General features: G+C 46.1%; 1 protein-coding gene across 3 annotated transcripts; it reads right to left on the bottom strand.

Moving 5' to 3' along the window:
• Positions 1 to 3,095: 3,095 nt before the first annotated feature.
• Positions 3,096 to 19,835, bottom strand: LOC144125561 (uncharacterized). Of its 3 annotated transcripts, XM_077659049.1 has the most exons (6): positions 19,665 to 19,787; positions 18,029 to 18,171; positions 17,709 to 17,860; positions 11,368 to 11,435; positions 7,948 to 8,028; positions 3,096 to 3,918 (listed from the first exon to the last, which is right to left on the bottom strand). In XM_077659049.1, exons 3-6 carry the CDS (start codon positions 17,819 to 17,821, stop codon positions 3,785 to 3,787), a joined length of 396 nt encoding a protein of 131 aa, XP_077515175.1. In that variant the 5' UTR covers positions 17,822 to 17,860; positions 18,029 to 18,171; positions 19,665 to 19,787; the 3' UTR covers positions 3,096 to 3,784. The 3 variants fall into 3 exon arrangements, with proteins under 3 accessions (XP_077515175.1, XP_077515174.1, XP_077515176.1); XM_077659048.1 differs by lacking the exon at positions 18,029 to 18,171 and having other exon boundaries at positions 19,665 to 19,835; XM_077659050.1 differs by lacking the exons at positions 17,709 to 17,860; positions 18,029 to 18,171 and having other exon boundaries at positions 19,665 to 19,805.
• Between the last annotated feature and the right edge of the window lie 393 nt (positions 19,836 to 20,228).

The raw sequence follows: 20,228 nt of genomic DNA, 5'->3' as shown, positions 1-20,228 counted from the left end.
GAGACGCACGTGCTCTTGCAGCTGGCACACTGCTTGACTGCTTGCTGCCTGTGCCCAGCCCTTTTTGGTTCTGCAGCCTATTTGTGGCATTTTGTGGTGGAGGTGCTGGGTGTCGATCCCAGTACCTCTTAGCGCGTTGGTGGACACAGGAGCGGAGTTTTCAATTATCAGTGGCAAATTGGCAGTGCATATACAGAAAGTTACAACTCCTTGCTCTGGCGTGCAGATCCGGACGGCGGGGGGCCATATCATTACTCCGCTTGGACAGTGCACGGATAGGGTCCAGATCAGCGACTCGACGTTCATAGTTAGCTGCCTGGTGCTCCGCGACTGTTCTCGTGACCTGATTTTGGGCGTAGATTTTCTCCGTGAGAATGGCGTTGTTATCGACCTGTGGTACAGCACCGTAACGTTTTCTACCGCGAAAGCGACGACACTTCCGACGTTTGTCAACGCAGCTCCGTCTTTCGTATTTCCTCTGACAGTGTCTTGATCCCGCTGAGATCCAATGTTTTTGCGAGCGTCGAATGCGATGATGAGTTACGTGATGGACCTGCAGTCGCCGAGGGCAACCTTTCCTTGCTGCTGACACATGGCATTTGCTCGGCCCGAAGCGTTGTCCACCTCTGTAACGGTCGGTCGGAACTCCTGATTACTAATTTTACGAACGAACCTCGTCACCTTTTCCGAGCTACTGCCGTCGCGTGGGCCGACCAATTGGCCGATGTTACTGAGTGCTTTGCGTCCGAGGCCATGGAACGTCCGGGCACGTCCTTGGATCGCATCGATATTAGCTCCGGGCTCTCAGCGACTTCCGGGCTTCCATGTTCAAATCTCTAGTTAGGGTTGCAATCAGGCTAAGCACTTTTAAAACACAAACAACCAGGTGTCTGGCTTTTTTTTTGAAATCTTTGCGTGAATAAGTATGAGGTGCTGTTTCTGGAGAGGTGCAGGCTTTCCGAAACAAGTATTTTTGAAAAAACACGAACTACTGATAAAACATTTTCTCTTACGTGTTTCATTTATTGTCTAGCTCTGTATCGAAACCACTTGCATTTAGTCAGTTATGCTTCTCTATATTGTCATGAAATTATACCGTGAGGCGGTAATTGTCGTGACAATAACGATGATAACACTTATTAGAGCCACAAAACCTTGGTAAAAAGTGTGTTGGTACGGGGGAATACGAAACACGGCACTCCGTTCGCCTGGATGCGCCTGTTCGCCAATATAAAAGTATGCCGCCTATCAAACGGCACTTTGAACTAAAATAACATCTTAGAAACACACATATCACATGAATAGGTTTGCTGTGCACTAACAACCTCTTAATAGCTAGTTGCATGTACTGGTCGGCCGGAAAAGCACGCATATTGCCCTCAATCTTCACATCCATATTGAACCGCAAACTCACTCTTCAGAAGAGTGTGGCACCGTAAGCCTCGCCTCAGGGGGAATCACGGCGGACGCCTCTGACTGCTCTAGCGTGGTACTCGTTTCTGCTTTAAAATGAACTAAACCAATTCCGATGCCAACGACTTTCAGTCTGTTAATATACTTTTTTTTTTCCACCGCATGTCACTTTGCCTTTTGACGGTAATTACTCTGACAGGCCCAGCTAATGGTCAGGAATGAAAAGGTAGTGCGGCGAGTTAGGATCGAGAAAAAAAAATGAATAGAAAGTGCAAAAAAAGGGCATCACTATTTTCCTTGACGAGGTTGGAATGAACACATGCATTGCTTTCAAAGCCGTTATTCCGTTGTAATATTTTAGTATCTGCTATAGCAAGAGAACAAACAATAGAAGTGGGCGTGACTGTGCGATCAGGTGCGCATTCCTTTTCGTCACGTGGTCACCTCGTTGTATGGCAAAGTGCAGAATGTTTTGAAGGCGAAAGCCTGTAATTAGGCATCGTTGTCCGTCCGCACTGTCGCACTGTGACGTCATCAATGGCCTAATTGCGGTAACCCATATACTCTTAGCAATTACTATGTAATGGGTGACTAGTAATTAGTCATTAAAAAGCGTTTGGTTAGAAAATAAAATAATTAATGAAAAATTAATGAATAAAATGTTGAGAAAAGTAAAAGCAAAATCAAACACAAAATTAAAAAAAAACGATTGTTAAGCGCATTCAATCATAAACAGAAGCAGCCGAAGTGGGCGCAAAAAGGCTTTCGCCTCGCACACTTTAGATCGCCAAAGTGCCTCCTAAATTTTTTGTCATAGAGGAAGAATGGCACAACGGTTTTTTTCCGGGTTCAGACGGCGTTCCCATTGGCGAAGGATGTCTTAACCGAAGACACATGCGTTCACCTCGGCACTTGTGGGAATTTTTTGACATGGACCCTTAACAGGCGTCACCGAGGAAGAGCTCCATTGGTAGTTGTCGTTCACGCGCACATATCTTATGTGTAGTCTCTTTAATCGTCACCAGTGTTTTCTGTTCTTAATGCGGACTAGGCGTAAATATTAGAGAAATTGAATTAAAAGCATTCGAACTTCGTTTCGCTTGAGTGGATTCTTCAACATGTTCACGAAAAAAGACACTACCATTGTGCATAGGGGCAGGGAAGGTACATCCCATGAATCCGATGAATACTCCTGGGGCGACAAAATACTTATATGCACAAGCATCCCAAACTGCAGGCATTTCCAGAACATCATGTTTCACGTGAACGCAGCGCTAAGAACACACGGGAGAAAAAGAAAATGATATGAAATAGCGTCCACCCATCCACTTCCGGGACTTGTGTAGTCTCAGAGCTGTGACTAAACTTTTAGTGACTTCTCGCCCTTAAGAATTTAACCACGACCTAACACCGCAACGGTTTAGTGCAGGATTTGGCCTCACAACAGATGGAAGTGGAGGCAAGAAAAAATAATGGTTTCGTTTCATGTGTGGATAACGGCGCGTACGATGGTACGTACGACACACTTCGTGAAAATTTGACGGAGGTCGAATTTGCGCGCAAATTCTGCGAGCGCAAAGTTCTCAGCCTTGGCTTCATCCGCATGGCTACGCTATTCTCCCTTCGCGTGGTATTCACGTTTGGCTGGTTGGCCGTAGTGTAAAACAATATCGGGGACAAAATACGGTTTATGAAAAGAATTTTATTGAAAGCCGCCAAAAATGAACGTGTCGTAAGTGCAGCTTTTCTATTTAGAGGCATGGCTACCGCTCGATTACCGCAAATGGGGCCTGAATAGGGAGTTCAGGGTGCCTTTTTTTTTTTTAAATCGGCGAATCTTCTTAATGGCAAGTGCTTTGCGGCCAGGTGATGGAAAGATTTCATACTTTATTGAAACGCACATTTATTTCTGTTTCACATTATAGTCTTTTCCGTGTAATTTCTTAAGTCAAGGCGGGGATTCCTGGGCATTTTTCTTAAAAAATGAACGCGCATTGTTCTCTCATGTTCTTAAGTCAACTGACAAATTTGTGAAGAAGGGCGTGAATAGAATTGCATATTAGTGCAGGCTGAATTTTATTCCGAATTCCATCACTTACTTCTGAAGTTACTACCGAACCTCCTGTGAAACTTTTCAAAACATTCTTCATACTAAATGAACTAAAAGCGGATGCGCAGCTGAATTTCTAATGAAGACGTACCACTACCAGTTCAATGTTCAATAAAACAGTCAATCGAAACATCGCCATCCACAAAGCGACAAAGCAATCTTTCTTATAAATATACCAATGCTTCGTTGATATCTTGTTAAACATTGTAGAACGGAAGCAATCTATCTTATAAATATACCAAATGCTTCCTTGATATCTTGTTAAACATTGAAGAACGGGCTGCACGTTTCTTCGTCGTAGGACTTGTGTGCCCCGTCGCAGTTATCTTCGTACTGATCCATGCACGTTTGCGGGACGGCGTCTTTCATATCCCTGGAAGTCCAAAGCATGCATTCTGCCGGGAAAAAAAAGAGAGGGTTTTAAAGTAGTAAACCGAATAGACATGTTAAAAGCATGTGTTTAGCCTGATTGGCTCTTGGTTTTTGCGTTGCTGGGTCGTCGGAACGTCTGTAAACTATATAAGACTCAGGTTAAACTCTAATCGCGGTTAAGATGATGTTATCTGTTTGTGCCGATGATGGAAGAAGTTTACGAAGACGACGATGTGCTTTGCCCAGCGCGAGGACGTGTTAGAGTTTCACACGGCGCGTGATCGGCCGCGGCGATTACATGGTGCTCTCCTGCAGTGGCCAGCGAAGCTGATCTTTTCGTAGCGCCTCCGGTTCGAATATCAGTCGCGGTAATATTTATTTTTCCAAGGTCAAGATGAAGTCTTCAGCGATGAGTCGGCTTTGGCAGTTCTGGTCGTGAAGTAGAGCTTCCGCACTAAAAAATGCTACACTAGCGCACCGAGAGTACGACCAAAATGTACTGCGGCAGAGAAAGCGTTGGCGCATTCAACACTACCTCGAGACGAAGATGTCTTTCACAAAAAATTGAGGCACCTTGGTCGCCATGCAATTGCCTGATTTCTTGCTCCTTTCCTACCCTTTGGGCAAACAAGACTCTTCTTGGACTCTGAACTTCTCTCATCGAAGGGTGCTATGTTTATTTTGATTTTTACATACGCCTTTATCTTCGATATATCAATTTTTTTCCACTCCCTTTATTTTTTTCTATCGGCACATGTTTTCTCTTGTTTATACACAGATATGAGCATTTTACATCCTGCTCTGACTGTTACATACGCGTCAGGTTTTGGGTAAGTGTATGCTTTAGCTTACGTCTTATACATATTCTCCACCCCAGCCCATTTTTTAGTTCATATTGTGTTGCACTGTCAAATTCTGTACAAATTATCGATGTCTACTTTCTCGAATTTTTACCCCTCAACCTTCTTTTTCTGGCTACATTCTTTATTTTTAGGCACTATTCCTTGAAGTTTCCTGCACATCTATTCTTTTGCATTTTATTTTTTCTCCACGTTTACCACCTAATTTCAAAGCAACTATTTCATGTCAAATTAATCTTATTCCAATAGTGGCGTACATTGACAACGGTGCTCACTTTTTTCCCTAATATTATCTCTTTCTGGCCATTCCCTCCTTCTTAAGAACATTTGGCCTTTTGTCTCGATAGTTTCTCTCATTCTACAGTCCGCGTGTTCTTTATTACTTCCTTTTTATTTGGTTGTTTTAGCATAATTTGCTTTTTTGGCAATGTGACCACATTTATCGCTTTCTTTTTCGGATCACAGCTGCTTGTAACACATGACCAGTCTATCATGTAGCCTCTACGTGCCTCCTTAGTTGACGGTTTGCCTTTAGTACTTTTTATCTTTTTTTAACCTCTTTGTTTCTCTCTCACTGCTGTCTTCTTGTATGTTCTGCTCTACTGCTTCTTACCGATGAATTCATAAGGACACCTCGACTTGAGCTGCTATTACAAGCAGCTCACGTTGCCTGGTTTTCATTTCAGAAACCAGCCTCCGTTCTAATCGCTCCTAGAGTGAAGGAAAACCTTGAGAATTTCTTCCACAACCTCAAGATAGCTCCGCCGGTGCCTTGAGCACTCCTCCAGGATCTTCGACCGCCAGTTTCCTTGTGAACATCGCGAACGTCGCATCGTCTGCTCGCTCATTTGATTTCGTTACCTCGGTAGACAAAGGTTTTCACGAGCGTGCATATACGAGTTGAGTTCGTTCGACCCGGAATTTTTGACACGTTACCATTTTTCGAAAGAGGACCGTGGCTAGTTTCTTGACAATCGTGCCTGCCGCTGAACCGGAGCACGGATAGTGGTCAGCCGCAGCCTCTAATTCTATAGCTCTTCGTCACACCTTTATAAGGCGCGGGACAAAATTGAAATTGTAACTGGAAACCTGAGCAACGTTTTATATATCCCACCATGTGTGGAGTGCTCGCTATTTACCTGGTTTTTGACGTTTCTGCACACGTTGGTGCACTCGTAGGGAATGATGCACCGCGCAGCGGAAACTCGGGGGCTCCGGAAGCATGGCTGAGGTGTGCGAATGCCTGTGCCATCCGCACCCATGGCTTTCCCGGCGCCTAAGGGTACGTACGTTTTGAAACGCGGCGCGGCGAAGCCGTATACTGCAGAAGCGATATTCGCGATCGGCAGAAGAGAATGGCTTTTAAAGTGCGTTCACGATCACGGCTCCCAGGTGGTTTCCTACCGGCAAGCGGTGCCCACGTCTGCAGTGTCCAATTCTACATGTTAAGAAAATTCAGCGCGAAAAAAATACTAGGACGAAAAGCAGGATCACACACGGGAACGCTGCGTTTCGTCCTCGTCTTTTTTTTTTTGTACGCTGAATTTTCCAAACATGCATCCACTGCAACTCGCCCAATTCAGCATCCCCGTGCAGTTCCACTTTCCTACTTCAAGCTGATGCGTTGAAATCGTGCAGGAAGGAAATAATTTTGGAGAGGCCATTAAGTCACATTTTTTGAAGCCGGACACGAGGTCTCTCCCTCGTTAGTTGGCCGCCGTCTCAGTGTGTTTGCGCATGCGCAGCCCACAATGAAGCACCCGACGCCGCTGCCCCCAATGCTACTATTGGCTGCGCCATCGGCAAAAGACTCCCAGTAGCCCTTGCGAAATCGCGTGACTTCCGGTAAATTTATTGTAACGGAGCTCGTACAGTGATGGGCGGGCCTCTACTAAGCTTGCTTCCTCCATGGTTGCAGCAGTTCAAATGCGCTGCCTCCACTATAAACACGAAAACACCTATGTGGGAGTTGAAAGGAAGTAAGCTCTCGTCTAACGCAATCCAATTTACAAAAAAGCAGCGCTAGAGGTCAGCTTACTCTGTTTTTGCTCCTATATTGGCGTATTTGCGTTTAGAGCGTCGGCGGTGACATGCCGCCTTATAGCCGACTTTCTGTCTTAACCTCGTCTCCTTGCGTCATTCCTAGCGTCCTCGAGGAAGGCGGGGTGCAGGAAGGTTTCTCGAAAAGCTCCTTCGTAGAAGGAAGCGTCGAGCTGCGTTTTTAGAATCCGGAACGTCCCTCGAGCGCTGGAGCGGCTGTTTCCTGAGCACCGGAGTGCTGACTCAAAACGCGTTTGTGAATTCGGCGGTTAATTACATTAACGTGTATCTAAATTAACGCTATTTAGAAGGCGAATTTTTCCTTCTCATTTTACATGTATAATATTCCCCCTTCTCACTGCTTCGTTTGCCGCTCTTTTGGTCACTTTTTTTCAGTTCTGAGGTGGTGCACCCTGTCTTACCAGTTTCATCTGCCATCCTTTACTGGGGTTGTTAGTGCTTCGTGCCCTGTCTTCGTGCTTTAATTTATGATTCTCCAAACTGCCACGTTTGCTTCATCGTGAACTAATTGTGAGCGCTACCTGCACACATTTCTTATTGTGTAAATAGTTTGTGTACGTTACCTCTCCCCTATCCTCTCTTCCTGTCCCCTCACCTCTTTCATTTCATTTTTCCATTCTGCCTGCTATCCTTTACTTCCGCTTCCCCAGCTCAGGTGCTTCAGTATCGATGGCAGATGCCAAGGCTAGCAAAAATCTTACCCTTCCTTTTTATTATTATTTTAATAAACCATCACTACTACTGCTACTACTACTACTACTACTGGGACGTTGGGCTTTTGTTGTTTTCGCTTGATGTTTTTTTCTTAATCTACTTTGTGAGTGTATTGCTACCTGTAGGCCACACAGGCTTACGCCTGGTAGCGCTCTATTGGTCCGGGCTGCCCCCTTCTTTCATTTCGGTTTTATTTGCTTTTGAGGCGGCTAAATAAATAAAGACATTCTGCACTTTCTCATTTTAATACTATCTTGTATTAGCGAACCTTTTCCTGTGTGTGCCTTGGCTGCAAAAATGTACGTGTTTTCTTAAACCAAATTTAAGAATGAAAAATGAAATATAGACTTACGGCTACCTGCTCGGTTCGATATAGCATGCACTCTATGAAGTGTGGTTTGTCATTTTTTTTCTTACCTTCTCGCTCGTGAAGGTACATAATAACGCAGTCCTTGTAGTCCGTGTAAATATATCTGCCGTTCTCAACAGTTCCGTCCCCTGTAAGGTCATGACAACGATGAGGAGCAGTACTGACAGATACTCACTTGGAACAGCCATTTTTCTGTTGCCGAATTGTCTGGCTAAATCGACTTTCCGCAAGTATTTGATATCTATGGTCATTTGTCTTCTTGCATTCAATCCATCTAGATTGGTGGCTTCGAAAATAGAGTGACATCTCTGGTTAAAAAGTTAAGTTGGGTGTAGTCGTAATAAGAACGCCATTAGCATAGGCCCACGTAGGAGTTATCCAGATTTCGCAGAAAGGCAGCGTATGAACTGCTGGTTAAAGGGACAGTGAGGAGAACACTATCAATTTTTTTTAGCAAAATCTGATAGTTCGGCATTTCATGGCTTTGTTGCCGCTTGTCCGGGAGCGAAATATGCATGTATTTCAAAGAAATTTGGATCCGAAGTTCAAGCAGTTTTTCCCGCCCTCCGATTCAAACTCGGCGCACTCTTATGACGTCACATCACGGAGTGACGTGAAACGTGACGTAAACGCAGACTCCGTGATTTCTGGCGCCTAGTGGTGCGGTCTAGCAGCAGCCGAAATGAAAGCTACCGCTGCCGCACGTTGAAGGGATCTATCGAGGGTCGCTACCGTCGCTTCGTTTACGTTTGCACCGGCGTCTTGCCAGCGTAACGATGGATCCCGTTCCCGAACCCGCCAACGAAGTTCTCGCAAAAACTCCGGCCTGCATTTCAGCGACCTCAACCCGACAGAGCGTGCCATGCATTTGAGGGAGTACGGTTAGGTTATGCGCCGGCGGGTCGTTTCCCCCTTCCTCAGTGAGCAGCCGTTTCTAACAAAATATTAACCCCAGTGCGGGGAGTCGCGAGGGGCGAGGAGAAGTCGGCACGTCGCGCCCATCGGAGTCTGGCCGAGGCTTTGGGGCCAATGGATTGTGAATCCTTGAAAGGCGCTGTTGCACGGTGCAGCAGGTGGCGTCGAGGAGGTTTCTCACGGTTGCAAGTGCCAGGTTATTTTTTTTTTTTTTGCCACAACAAAGGAATGGGTGCTCAAAGGCGCTCGCGTTTAAAGTTGGCGGCTTGAAAGTAAAAGCAATGCGCGACGCTTCAACGGGTTCCACGCGTTTCCGGAGGTACGGGGTCCACTGGATCGGGTTCTCTCGCCCACTTGCATGTACCTTCAGATGTGTACTGTGAATGGATTAAATTAGCCGAGAGCTCGAAGAGAACAGCTCCGCCCAACTGCCAAAGCTATTTAATGGAGCCGCAAACAAACTATTTGGAAGAGAGCCGATCTCTTTTAAAGCAAAAGCTTTACTGGCCGCGAACTTGCGATTTCGCCGTGGCGGTGCTCCGTGGAGGCACATTACGTCACAACGCGCGCCTCGCCGCGGAGCCAAATCGGTCTGGACGGGCTGGCGGCGGCTGGCGCACTCGGCGCGAAATAGAGACGTGCTCCAAGTCTCCGCCAGTGCGGTCAGAGCGCGCCGAAGCGCTGAACGCGTCGGCGGTCAAGCGCAGTTGGTGTATAGAGGGTATCGCTTTGGCCTACGTAACGTCGCCGCACAGCGCGCGCGCGCGCGTTACGCCGGAGTATAAACGCGCCTTAACAGAGCCTACGCTTAACCGCTAACCAACGTGTTCGGTGGAGGCATCTATGGGAGCCACTTAAAGCCGCGCACACTCAATGAATTTAAAAAAAAAACCTGTGCCGAGGCTCGGAATTGAACCAGTGCCTTTGGCAATTGAGGCGGAGACGCTACCCCTCCGCCACGACGGCCGAATATTTAACTACGAATAAAGGCGCATCTAGTGAATGCACTCTTCCGATACAGAAGTGTCCGCGCTTTCGCTACGTATATCATGGCCTAACAAAGCTAGGCCATAAGAATTTTTCTTAAACTGCCTTGTACCTTGTCTCTTGTCCTTAATAAACGATTTCCGTTAAGTAGTTCGAAGTTGACTGGCACAGCCGGGAATGTTTCGCCGGGCGAGCGTGCGAAGACACAAGTGCTCTTTATACTACGAACTGCCTTGTACGATCACCGACCATCGTGCCATCATAGTTTTTCATCGACCGTGGCGATCATCTCACCAGCCTTAACAGGCTCCTTCAAAGGTTAACTAGCACTTGAAGCGGCACTTGGAGTTCCTCTGCTGTTCGGCGCTTGTAAATCGAGGCGCATCAAAAACAAAACGACGGGGCACGCAAAGCTCATAGACGCGAAGCGCCATAAAAAATCGAAACTCTCCTGGCCGCCTGTGGCGCCGCCAAGCGTCGGTTTTGTTTGCTACCAACATTCACGTTGTCTTTTGTCTGTCTTCCTTGTGTGATAAAAGTGCACTATCAGTTTCCAAACAAAACTTACTTCAATATTGAACCGCGCCACCTTAGTTTGTTAGCCTCAGAGATTCGTGGCTTCCATGGAGGAATGAAAATTCCTCCAAGGTGGTGTCTCTTGTCCTATGACGTCACCACGCTTGTGTTTGCGAGATTGGCCTGTGGCGGCGATACCTGTATTTTGGTTCTTGCTATTTTCAACCTTACAAGAACTTTGTTTTCAGTAAGAGTAGCGGTTTTGTGATCAGGAGCTGGTATTCTATCGATACAAGCCAACTTCAATTTCCCCTCAGTGTCCCTTTAAGAAACCTGCGGCGCAGTCTCAGGCTGTTCGGAATTTTGGCTTTGAGCTCGACTGTGCTGTTATAAAAGATTTGTTGTGCAGAGAAGCTTGCCTACTCTTTCATTTTAATTCCGCCACGATGCATCCCTTCAGCAAGCAGTCTGTAGCCGTCCTGGTGGCCCAGTGGTTATCGTTCTCGGCTGCTGACCCGAATGAGGCTGGTTCGATCCCTGCCGCGGCGCTCGCATTTTTATGGAGGCGGAATGCTAGAGGCCCGTGTACCTTGCGGTGACAGTGCACGTTGAAGATCCCCAAGTGGTTGAAATTGTCCAGAGCCGTACACTACAGCGTCCCTCGTAGCCTCAATCGCGTTGGGACGTTAAACCCTGTAAAACCAATCCCAGTATACTCTGCGTGTTATCTGCGCAAATAATTCGTTACACAAATACTGAAAATTCGGCAAGTGCAAGAAGTTGGCCTAATTGTTACCCAGTACTTAGTAAGATCTGTTAGCGATAGCGGCATTTTCCTAAGAAGCCCTGGGTAGGCTCCTTATGTTTGTACTTCAAGCGGCTGCATAACCTTTCGATGCCGCTGCGAACAACGACTACTTCTCAAGAGCGTATTTGCCTCTTTTATCTAGCGCTCGTATTTCATTCTTTTCAATGATAAAGTATCGTTCGCAACTTTCTGACTACTTGCCGAACTTTGCGGGAACATTTCGTGAGCTAAAAATAATTACCATTTTTGTCCCAGAAGCGGAAAGTGCCAGGCTTCGCTCCCGGTACAACAGGAAAGGAGATGTTTCTCCTGAAATGCGAGAAAAAAAAGCAAACAAAAAAGCGCAGGAAGGAAACTTTTGCTGTATAAGCTGGAGCCGTGCTTGCGTGAACGTCTCCCACTTCATTTCATGCGGCCTTATCCTCAATGATTGTAGCTGAGACCTTTCTAACGACGTTGACGCTTTATAAAGTAGCGCCATCCATTCAACAACTCCGCCACCTTCTGTACGCACGCGCAAATTGCATTTGGGCATCATATTTTCGGATTCCTTGGGTAGACGCTGTCAATTTTTATATGCTTTTTTTGTACGCTGTTTCTCCGCCGATCTGATTTGCATCGGAGCAGCATAGCCGTACAGAAGAATCGTCAAATTATTCGCGCTATTTAAACCTTTGTTCCGTGAGGCTTGCGCCCAAAGTGTCTCACCCTCTACTGCCTATATCGTGTGGGACGATGATCCGTCGCCTTTCGTTACTCGACCCGTATGCTGCGTAGTTTATTTATTTTTTTTTGTTTCGCATAATCTCAGTCGTTGAAGCATTGAAGAGGGGAATAGTTTACAAGAAGCAAAATATGATATAAAGGTGCAAGGCATACAGTAAAAAAAATACCAAATAAGAATGGGTAGCATGTTATGTAAACAACGAGAAAAAGAAAAGAATACAACTGTAATAAATACAAAGAAGAAAGGAAGAACCCAAGAAGAAATAACAGTAAGGAAACTGCAAATGCAGAAATAACAACAGAAATAATAATCCCTGCGGTGACATCACAACAAACGTCGACAATGCTGGCCTGAAAATAGCTGCTTGCCTGACGACACGCGCTCGTTGACAGCACAGCGCGCTGTTCGATAGCGTGTTATTTCGCACTCAGATGGGGTGTTGAGCGAAAGAAATTGCAGATATTTTTTTTCCTAAATTCTTTAAGCGTGCGAAAGCAGGATTGCAGGAGAAATAACGACGTCGACTAAGTCAGACAATTTTCTGTGTCTTCGCGCCGCAGAGAAGACGACGGCGCGCAATGCACAGAGCGAGAATGTGTTGCAGTTTGGCGCGAGGCGTGATTGGTTGCGGGAATAGCCTTACATCGCAAGATTCTTCTCACAAACACACAAAAATTGCAAGATCTTGCTCGGAAGGCCTTTGAAGCTATATATGTTTACTCTTCATCTTCACAACAGCACACAACGTGCGGAAGGCCACGTGCGCGAGTTGTAGTTCCCGATGTGTCCGCGCGTGAGCGTGATAAGAGAGAGAGAGAGAAACACAGAAAGGCAGGGAGGTTAACTAGGCAGCACCCGGTATGCTACCCTACACGTGGGAAGGGGAACGGAGGGAGAGATAGAAAGGGGAGAGAACAAAGGAGATGATCACTTTTCCACATGTCCGTTGGCCGTTACTTGCAGGGTACACAGGGCACACACTGGAAGCGCGATAAGAAGTTTGTTCTGCAGAATGCGGCAGCTATCGATCGATAACGGAGGCTATTTCTACCACCACGTGTGTAGCAACAAGAGGGATTATGGCCTACGGCTTTAGAGTGTTAAGTTTACAAAGCGACTCGGGCTATGAGGGATGTCCTAATGAAGGGCTAAGGATAATTCGAAACACTTGGGGCTCCTTAACGTGCACTGACATCGCACTGTACACGAACCTCTAGCATTCTGTCTCCGTCGAAAAGCGGCTGCTGCGGCCGGGATCGCACCCGCGTCTTTCACGTCAGCAGCCAAGCACCATAACCTCTGAGCCACCGGCGCCACGCAACGAGACGAATGATGCACGTGATGCAGAGAAGCGAGGGCATCTCCCTTTCAGGACAGAGGGGGAGGCGCATGCACTTGGCCGCGTTCACTGTCCTTCGAGATAGCCCCTTATTCGTCGGAGAACTTCACGCGAATGCGTCATAGCAGTTAGGTAACTAGGCGCATTTTTCGCGGTCAGTTTTAATGTGATAAGGTTTTCGGACTTCCATTTATGATGTTCTCGGCAGCGCAGCCATCATTATTGCTTAAAAGAAAAGTCCGTAGCGTTTCTGAGGATTAATCTGTTCGTGTCGCTTATTTTAATATTTGTTTTTAGGGCCTCTTTGAAGAACTCTAGACGTTCTAAATAAATCCGCAACCCTCTAATGCGGCATCTCTTATAGAAGTCTTGAACACTCGACAGAAAATAAGTAATCACTTACAGGTACTTAATGTGAACTGTACTGTTAGCAATTGTTAGCTATACCTCAATAAAAAGTAACTGAACAATTACAGATAAGTAATCTATTACTATTCCGCTACTTTTTATCTATATGTTGTTACGATAGCAGAAATATACCCGGACGAGAATCATCTAGCGCATTTTTTTTTACCTCTAGTGTGCTTCACTACATTCGCTTGTGATTTTACCAGCAGGTGCTTTTCAAAGTTATCATAGCAATTTTTTCAGGTTACTTTGTGAACACAATATATGTGCAACACATAGAACACTGCCCAACAAAATAGCGTGTACAGAACTGAAGTGTTAGATTTTCTCTAGATTGCATCCTTTTACCCATGCGAACGAAGGAGGATCTTAGTTGCTTTCAGAACCGCGAAGAGCAACGCACGAAGTGCGAATGAAAGAGGCAGAGGCGAAGTAACGCCAGGAACAAGATGTGGGCAACCTTCACACTTTCGCATTAAATTCAAGGTGTTTACAAAGCCACCATATTTTATATCAGTACTCATGATCAACATCATCATCAGTCTGACTACGGCCCCTCCAGAACAAAGGCCTCTCCCATGTCTCTCCAACTCACCCTCTCCTTTGTCAGCAGCGCCCACCCTATGCCTGCAAACTTCCTAATCTCATCCGCCCACCTAACCTTCTGCCGCTCCCTGCTACGCTTGCCTTCTCTTGGAATCCACTCCGTTACCCTTAAGGACCAGCGGTTATCTTGCCTTCGCAGTACATGCAATGCCCAAGCCCATTTCTTCCTCTTGATTTTGACTTCGATGTCATTAACTAAAGTAATGTTCAACAGTCTAGCAAGGAAACAGCAGTTCACAATTCGGAACGAGGTGCTGGAAGTGGTAAACGAATACGTCTACTTAGGGCAGGTAGTGACAGCTGATCCGGATCATGAGAAGGAAATAACTAGAAGGATAAGAATTGGGTGGAGCGCATATGACAGGTTCTCTCAGATCATGAATAGCAGGTTACAAATATCCCTCAAGAGAAAAGTGTACTACAGCTGTATCTTACCAGTACAAACCTATGGGGCAGAAACGTGGAGGCTAACGAAAAGGGTTCAGCTTAAGTTAAGGACAACGCAGCGAGCCATGGAAAGAAAAATGAAAGGCGTAACGTTATGAGACCGGAAACTGGCAGAATGGGTGAGGGAACAAACGCATTTTAATGACATCCTAGTCGATATCAAGAGGAAGAAATGGGCCTGGGCAGGGCATGTAATGCGAAGGCAAGATAACTGCTGGTCCTTAAGGGTAGCGGAGTGGATTCCAAGAGGAGGCAAACGTAGCTGGGGGCGGCAGAAATTTATGTGGGTGGATGAGATTAGAAGGTTTGCAGGCATAGGGTGGGCGCAGCTGACAAAGGAGAGGGTTAATTGGAGAGACATGGGATAGGTCTTTGCCCTGCAGTGGGTGCAGTCATGCAGCTGCTGCTGCTGCTGATGATGATGTCATTAGCCCGTGTTTACACCCTCAGCCACTCTTCCCTCTTCCGGTGCCTATTAAGAAACCAATTTGTGTTACCATGCATTAAATATTTCCAACATAAGAAAATGAACACATGGAGGCACTTGCCATGCGCGATTTTTGTTTTCGCCGTTTCAGATAAACGAACGACGCAACAAGTCGGTCTCACTCGTTCTTACACTAAACAGGTCCGTGAACAGGATACTATTTCCATACCCTGAAAAAAAAAGGACACGGTCTCGGTGCAGCAGAGAAAAAAGCAGCAGTGCTGCAGCATAGCTACCATGCCGAAATGAGGATGCCAACAAGAGTGAACACCGAACGGGAGACAGAACAGCTGTATAGTAAGCGGACACCTTGCATTCATGCTTTTCATAAAGAACAAGCTCTTAATTGTAGGAAAGAGGAAGGTGTTACGAATCCGACATTTCCCAGCCTGTCACAATGAAGCAAGACGGAATATTTAGCCAGGCAGACAAACGTAATCTAACCTTTGATCAACCCAAGCACAGATGACTAGATTAGAGCAGAGCCCTGAATAAGTTAATATAGATCTAGAACAGTTCGTGAGAGAACATACCACTGATGCGGAGTTTAAAACGGTAGTTAGATATGCCAGGAAGATATCTTCTGTACTGTCGCATCTGCGAATACACATTTATGTGTCGGGTGAACGCTACGTTGTATTATCAAACAGTACGAACGGGCGTGTCTCCAAGCGCGAAACAGACGGGAAATGAATTCTTGAAGCTACCCAAAATAACTTTACCATCAGAAGCACGGGGGTTGTCATCAGCATAACAATGACGAGAATGCATGTGAGGAAGACGAGGACATTGAGAGAAGTTTTCCACCTTTTTGAGTCGATGGCGAAACCAGGCAGAGAACTCCATTATAGACTCTATTGACAAAACTCTTCTACAGTACTCTTCAGAACTGCCTTGAGTACCCGATTTCGGGAAAGATGGCGACGAGGTGACCAGATGCATCGTCAGAACAAAACCTCGAATGTGGATGATAAACAAAAGCCTGCACATGTCAGCTACATTGGAAACAGAGATGATGCATGCAAGTGAGCCGGGCAGTGATAGCATGAAGTCCCAGCGCAAGAGTAGCTACCAAGGCGGAGAGCAGAGAGATGAGAAACTGTTGCTCAAGAAGAGTTTACTCCAAGACCGTGACTGGCATGAAACTGGCATAGAGCACTCAGGAAATATCGTGCGCAAATTAAGACTGAGACTCCCGAGCATTGTTTCCCTCACAACTACGGCCAGTGAAGAAGGAACGACGGCCCGACCAGGAAGAGTATACCTATGCCGACGCCCAAGGCGTCACTGACACGAGGACACTGTAGCCGGTGTGAAGAACAAACACTTCGCCCTGCTAGGAGAGAAAGATTTTCATACCCTTTACAAGACGGTCCGGGCCGATTTAAAAAGACGCATATTGAATTAGATGCTGCTAGGAAGGTGTTATTTCTAACATTGAACAAACAAGAAACAACCCGTACATCATTCCACAAAGCACATCTGCCCACTTGAAGAAAGTTTCAAGTAGGTACCAAGCGAACTTACAAGTTGCCACTACTGGCGGTCGAGACTCTGCTACTCATTTGAACGATAAGAGGAAGGAGAAGGTTAAGACACCGAAGCCTCTGTCACAAGCCGTTTTTTTTTTCATTAAAGCGAAACGTGCGACGCCAGCACTTGGCTTCATTTGTGCTTACACAATGTATCACATTTCCGATAGCTTGATATACCTGCAGTCATGTCGTCCCGGCTCCAGCCTCGTCTAAATTAGTATTTAACTTAAGGTGGTCTGCAAAAATGCGATTTAAAAGGACACTGAGAGCAACTCAGTCAAATCATTTTGACGTATGAAGCGATTCTCTCGAAGTTCTGGCTAAGTTGCGCTTGGTCCGGCACCAATGGAAGCAATTATTCGCCCGCAAATTGGACTTGAAATCTTGCCACCAATCAGATAAAACTCGTGACGCTCTCTACGAAAGAGACTGTTGGCCAGCGTTGTGTAATGAACAGCGATTGGACGTAGTCTCGGGATACGCGCAAGAAAATTCGTGTGGACGCATGTATTTTTCATTCCAAATCTGCCGGCGATGGCGACACCTGTATTACGTTTTTTTTTCTTTTCTAGGTTTAAAAGCTCAGCTGTAGGTGTAAGTGGTGCTTTCTGATTTGACTGCCTTACGTTACTGAGACAGGCTAGTTACTATTTGTCGTCACTGATCCTTAAGAGCGCCAGATTTTGCAAATGTGCTCTAAATAGGGAAACAGTTCGTTTTAGCCAGTGACATCACTGAGTATCTCACTATCTGAAGCACATAAAGCAAGCCACAATCCCCAAAGCCAAAGAGCATACTGCAATCTTTCTTTCTTTTTTAACATAACATTTCATATATAGGAAACAATAGGACAAGTAATTTATCGTTGAATAAGAACTGATTAAAAAGGAGAAAAAGAAACAATCACATGCCGCGGGTGGGATCCGAAACCAGAGCCGAATATCTCAATGACGTGTATGCTCAGCTGAAATGTTTGTTTTCATTTCCTTTCTAACGCAAACTCTCCATGTAGTTCGACTGAAGCGAAACGTACGGTTCGCGTCCATTGATCCCTGGGAGCATCCAGACGTATGTCGCTCGTGGCGCGCTCCGATCGTAGTCCGTCCGCAGTGCTGCTACGCAGTCAAGGTCCCCATCTTTGTCCATGTCAAAAATAGCAACACCGTGAGGGAAGGCCTCAAAAACCTGCAAGAAGATATCTAGTTTTCTTGGAGCTCATAGTGACATTTGGCTTAAAATATAAACATCATGGTCAAGCTTACGCAATCCCACTAGCTTCTAGAAAAAAGCGCCCCAACTGCAAAATTTAACACCACACCTGGCGTACATTAACATAAAGGGTGGTATACTCACCCTCTCGATGAAGTGGGTGCGCTGCGTCCAAAAAAAAATTTTTTTTTCAACTTGTGTGGGAAAGTCTCGCGATGTCACATCTGTCTAGAGGACTGGGATAGTTGCTGCAATGTCTAGGCAGCCCCCATAGTCAAAGGCTGCCCCTGTATGCAAAAGGACTTGTCATAGCACAGTCACTCTTTAACCTCTAGCCGAAAAGTTCGGCGAAAATCTTGCACAAACTCTACCCCTTTGGCATCTCGGCCTCTTTGGCATCGTGTCGGGGTGCGGCAAGCACAACGCAAGCTGTGCCGCGTGTGTATCATCATCATCATCATCATCATCATCATACGCCTGACTACACCCACTGCGGGGCAGAGGCCTCTCCCATGTCTCTCCAATTAACCATGTCCTTTGCCAGCTGCATCCACCCTATGCCTGCAAACTTCTTAATCTCATCCGCCCACCTAACCTTCTGCCGCCCCGTGCTACGCTTACCGTCTCTTGGAATCCACTCCGTTGCCCTTAAGGACCAGCGGTTATCTTTCCTTCGCATTACACGCCCTGCCGAAGCCCATTTTTTCCTCTTCATTTCGACTAGGATGTCATTAACCCGCGTTTGTGTCCCATCCACTCTGCCCGCTTCCGGTCTCTTAACGTTACACCGACTAGTTTTCTTTCCATGTTTCGCTGCGTTGTCATTAACTTAAGCTTAACCTTTTTCGTTAGCCTCCACGTTTTTTTTTATTCGAGAAGTGTGCCATGAGGCATAAGTTGAAAAAGGAAAGGGGGGGAAGGAATGCACGGGATTGAAAGTTAAAAGAAGGAGTGAAGAACCGTTGCGCTGAGGTAGTCGCAGAGGTTGTTAATGAAACGGTTGTCCATTGTCCACTTGACGAAGTCATTTTCGCGGTTCCACCGCAGGCCCACCTCCCTGAGGAGCCGTTTCTGCCCCGTAGGTGAGTACCGGTAAGATAATGCTGTTGTACACTTTTTTCTTGAGGGATATAGGTAAACTGCCATTCATGACCTGAGAGAACCTGCCATATCAGAGACTTCCAGATGGCGTTCAGCCGGCATGCGTTTACACGCATGCGAGTACCTTCACCCGAGTGACAGCCCTACTCAGTAATTGAGTGCTGAACAAGCAAGGGGACGACACTTTTGGGGCATTAGTAAAGCGCAGATGGACCGTACACCTGTTGAGCCCAGGTAGTGTCCGCATATCCGGAACATGCTTAGTTAGCAGCAGAATAAGCGTGGTGTAGACACATGTAGCAATCACTATCACTTTATGAACTGCAGCATATAAAGAACTCCCAATGAGAACGTATATAGGCAAATTTAAGCATGTGCCAAAGCCAAAATTTGAAGCACACGAAGGAACCGCATGCTATCAGCCCGAATAGAATCAATAACTTAGTGTGTTAGTAAGTAACAATGGACGGCTACATATCCACACTGTTCCCGCGTGAAGTTACACCGGGAGAATGAGACACACACAGAAAGGAAAGCGCCACGGTTGATGCTGACGTCTAAAGCTATATGCACACTCTTGAAAAGCGGACAAGCCAACTGAAACTAAACGAGTCTGGTTCGTTTCCAAAGATGCGAAGTGCAGAGAAGGTGGGTAATGAGATTTTTTTCCCCAACCTACCTTTCCAATATCTGGAGTTTCATGATGAAGTTGGTGCCTAGGCTTGCCGACACAGAAAGGTATGCTAAAGCAGAAAATGCACGAGAGAGTCAGCGCAAGAGCAGAGATAAGCTGCATGTTTAGCCGACGTAGAGCCAGCTTGGGGGCTTTTACGTCTCACCAGTGGTCGAACAATGGCTGTGACGTAATTTCCAGATTTAAAACGTCCCTTCCCCCGACAACAGCGCACATCGAATACAGGGACGAAATTGAGTTCTCGAAAAAAAAAGATACTAAATTAGCAGACTTTTGCGAGCTCTATTAAAACAGCTGTCATTTTCGTCTCTGCCATGCCGTGCTAGTGCTATGTGCAATATCAGTCCAATCTCTGAAGCTAAATTAATTTATATTGGTTGCTGTTTCATAGCCTAGCCCATGCCTCGGACACGACAGCAAAATTTTTAGTTTATCTGTTTTTTTTCCGCGAACAATGTTATGAAGAATTCATAATTACCTGTTCCGTATTTTAGTCGCATGTGTTCCTCTATCCAGTGCCATCTATCCTGTATGTGATTGCGAGAGGTC

This window comes from Amblyomma americanum, chromosome 3 (genome assembly GCF_052857255.1).
Source record: "Amblyomma americanum isolate KBUSLIRL-KWMA chromosome 3, ASM5285725v1, whole genome shotgun sequence".
NCBI lineage: Eukaryota > Metazoa > Arthropoda > Arachnida > Ixodida > Ixodidae > Amblyomma > Amblyomma americanum.
This window is presented reverse-complemented; position numbering and strand designations above follow the sequence as displayed.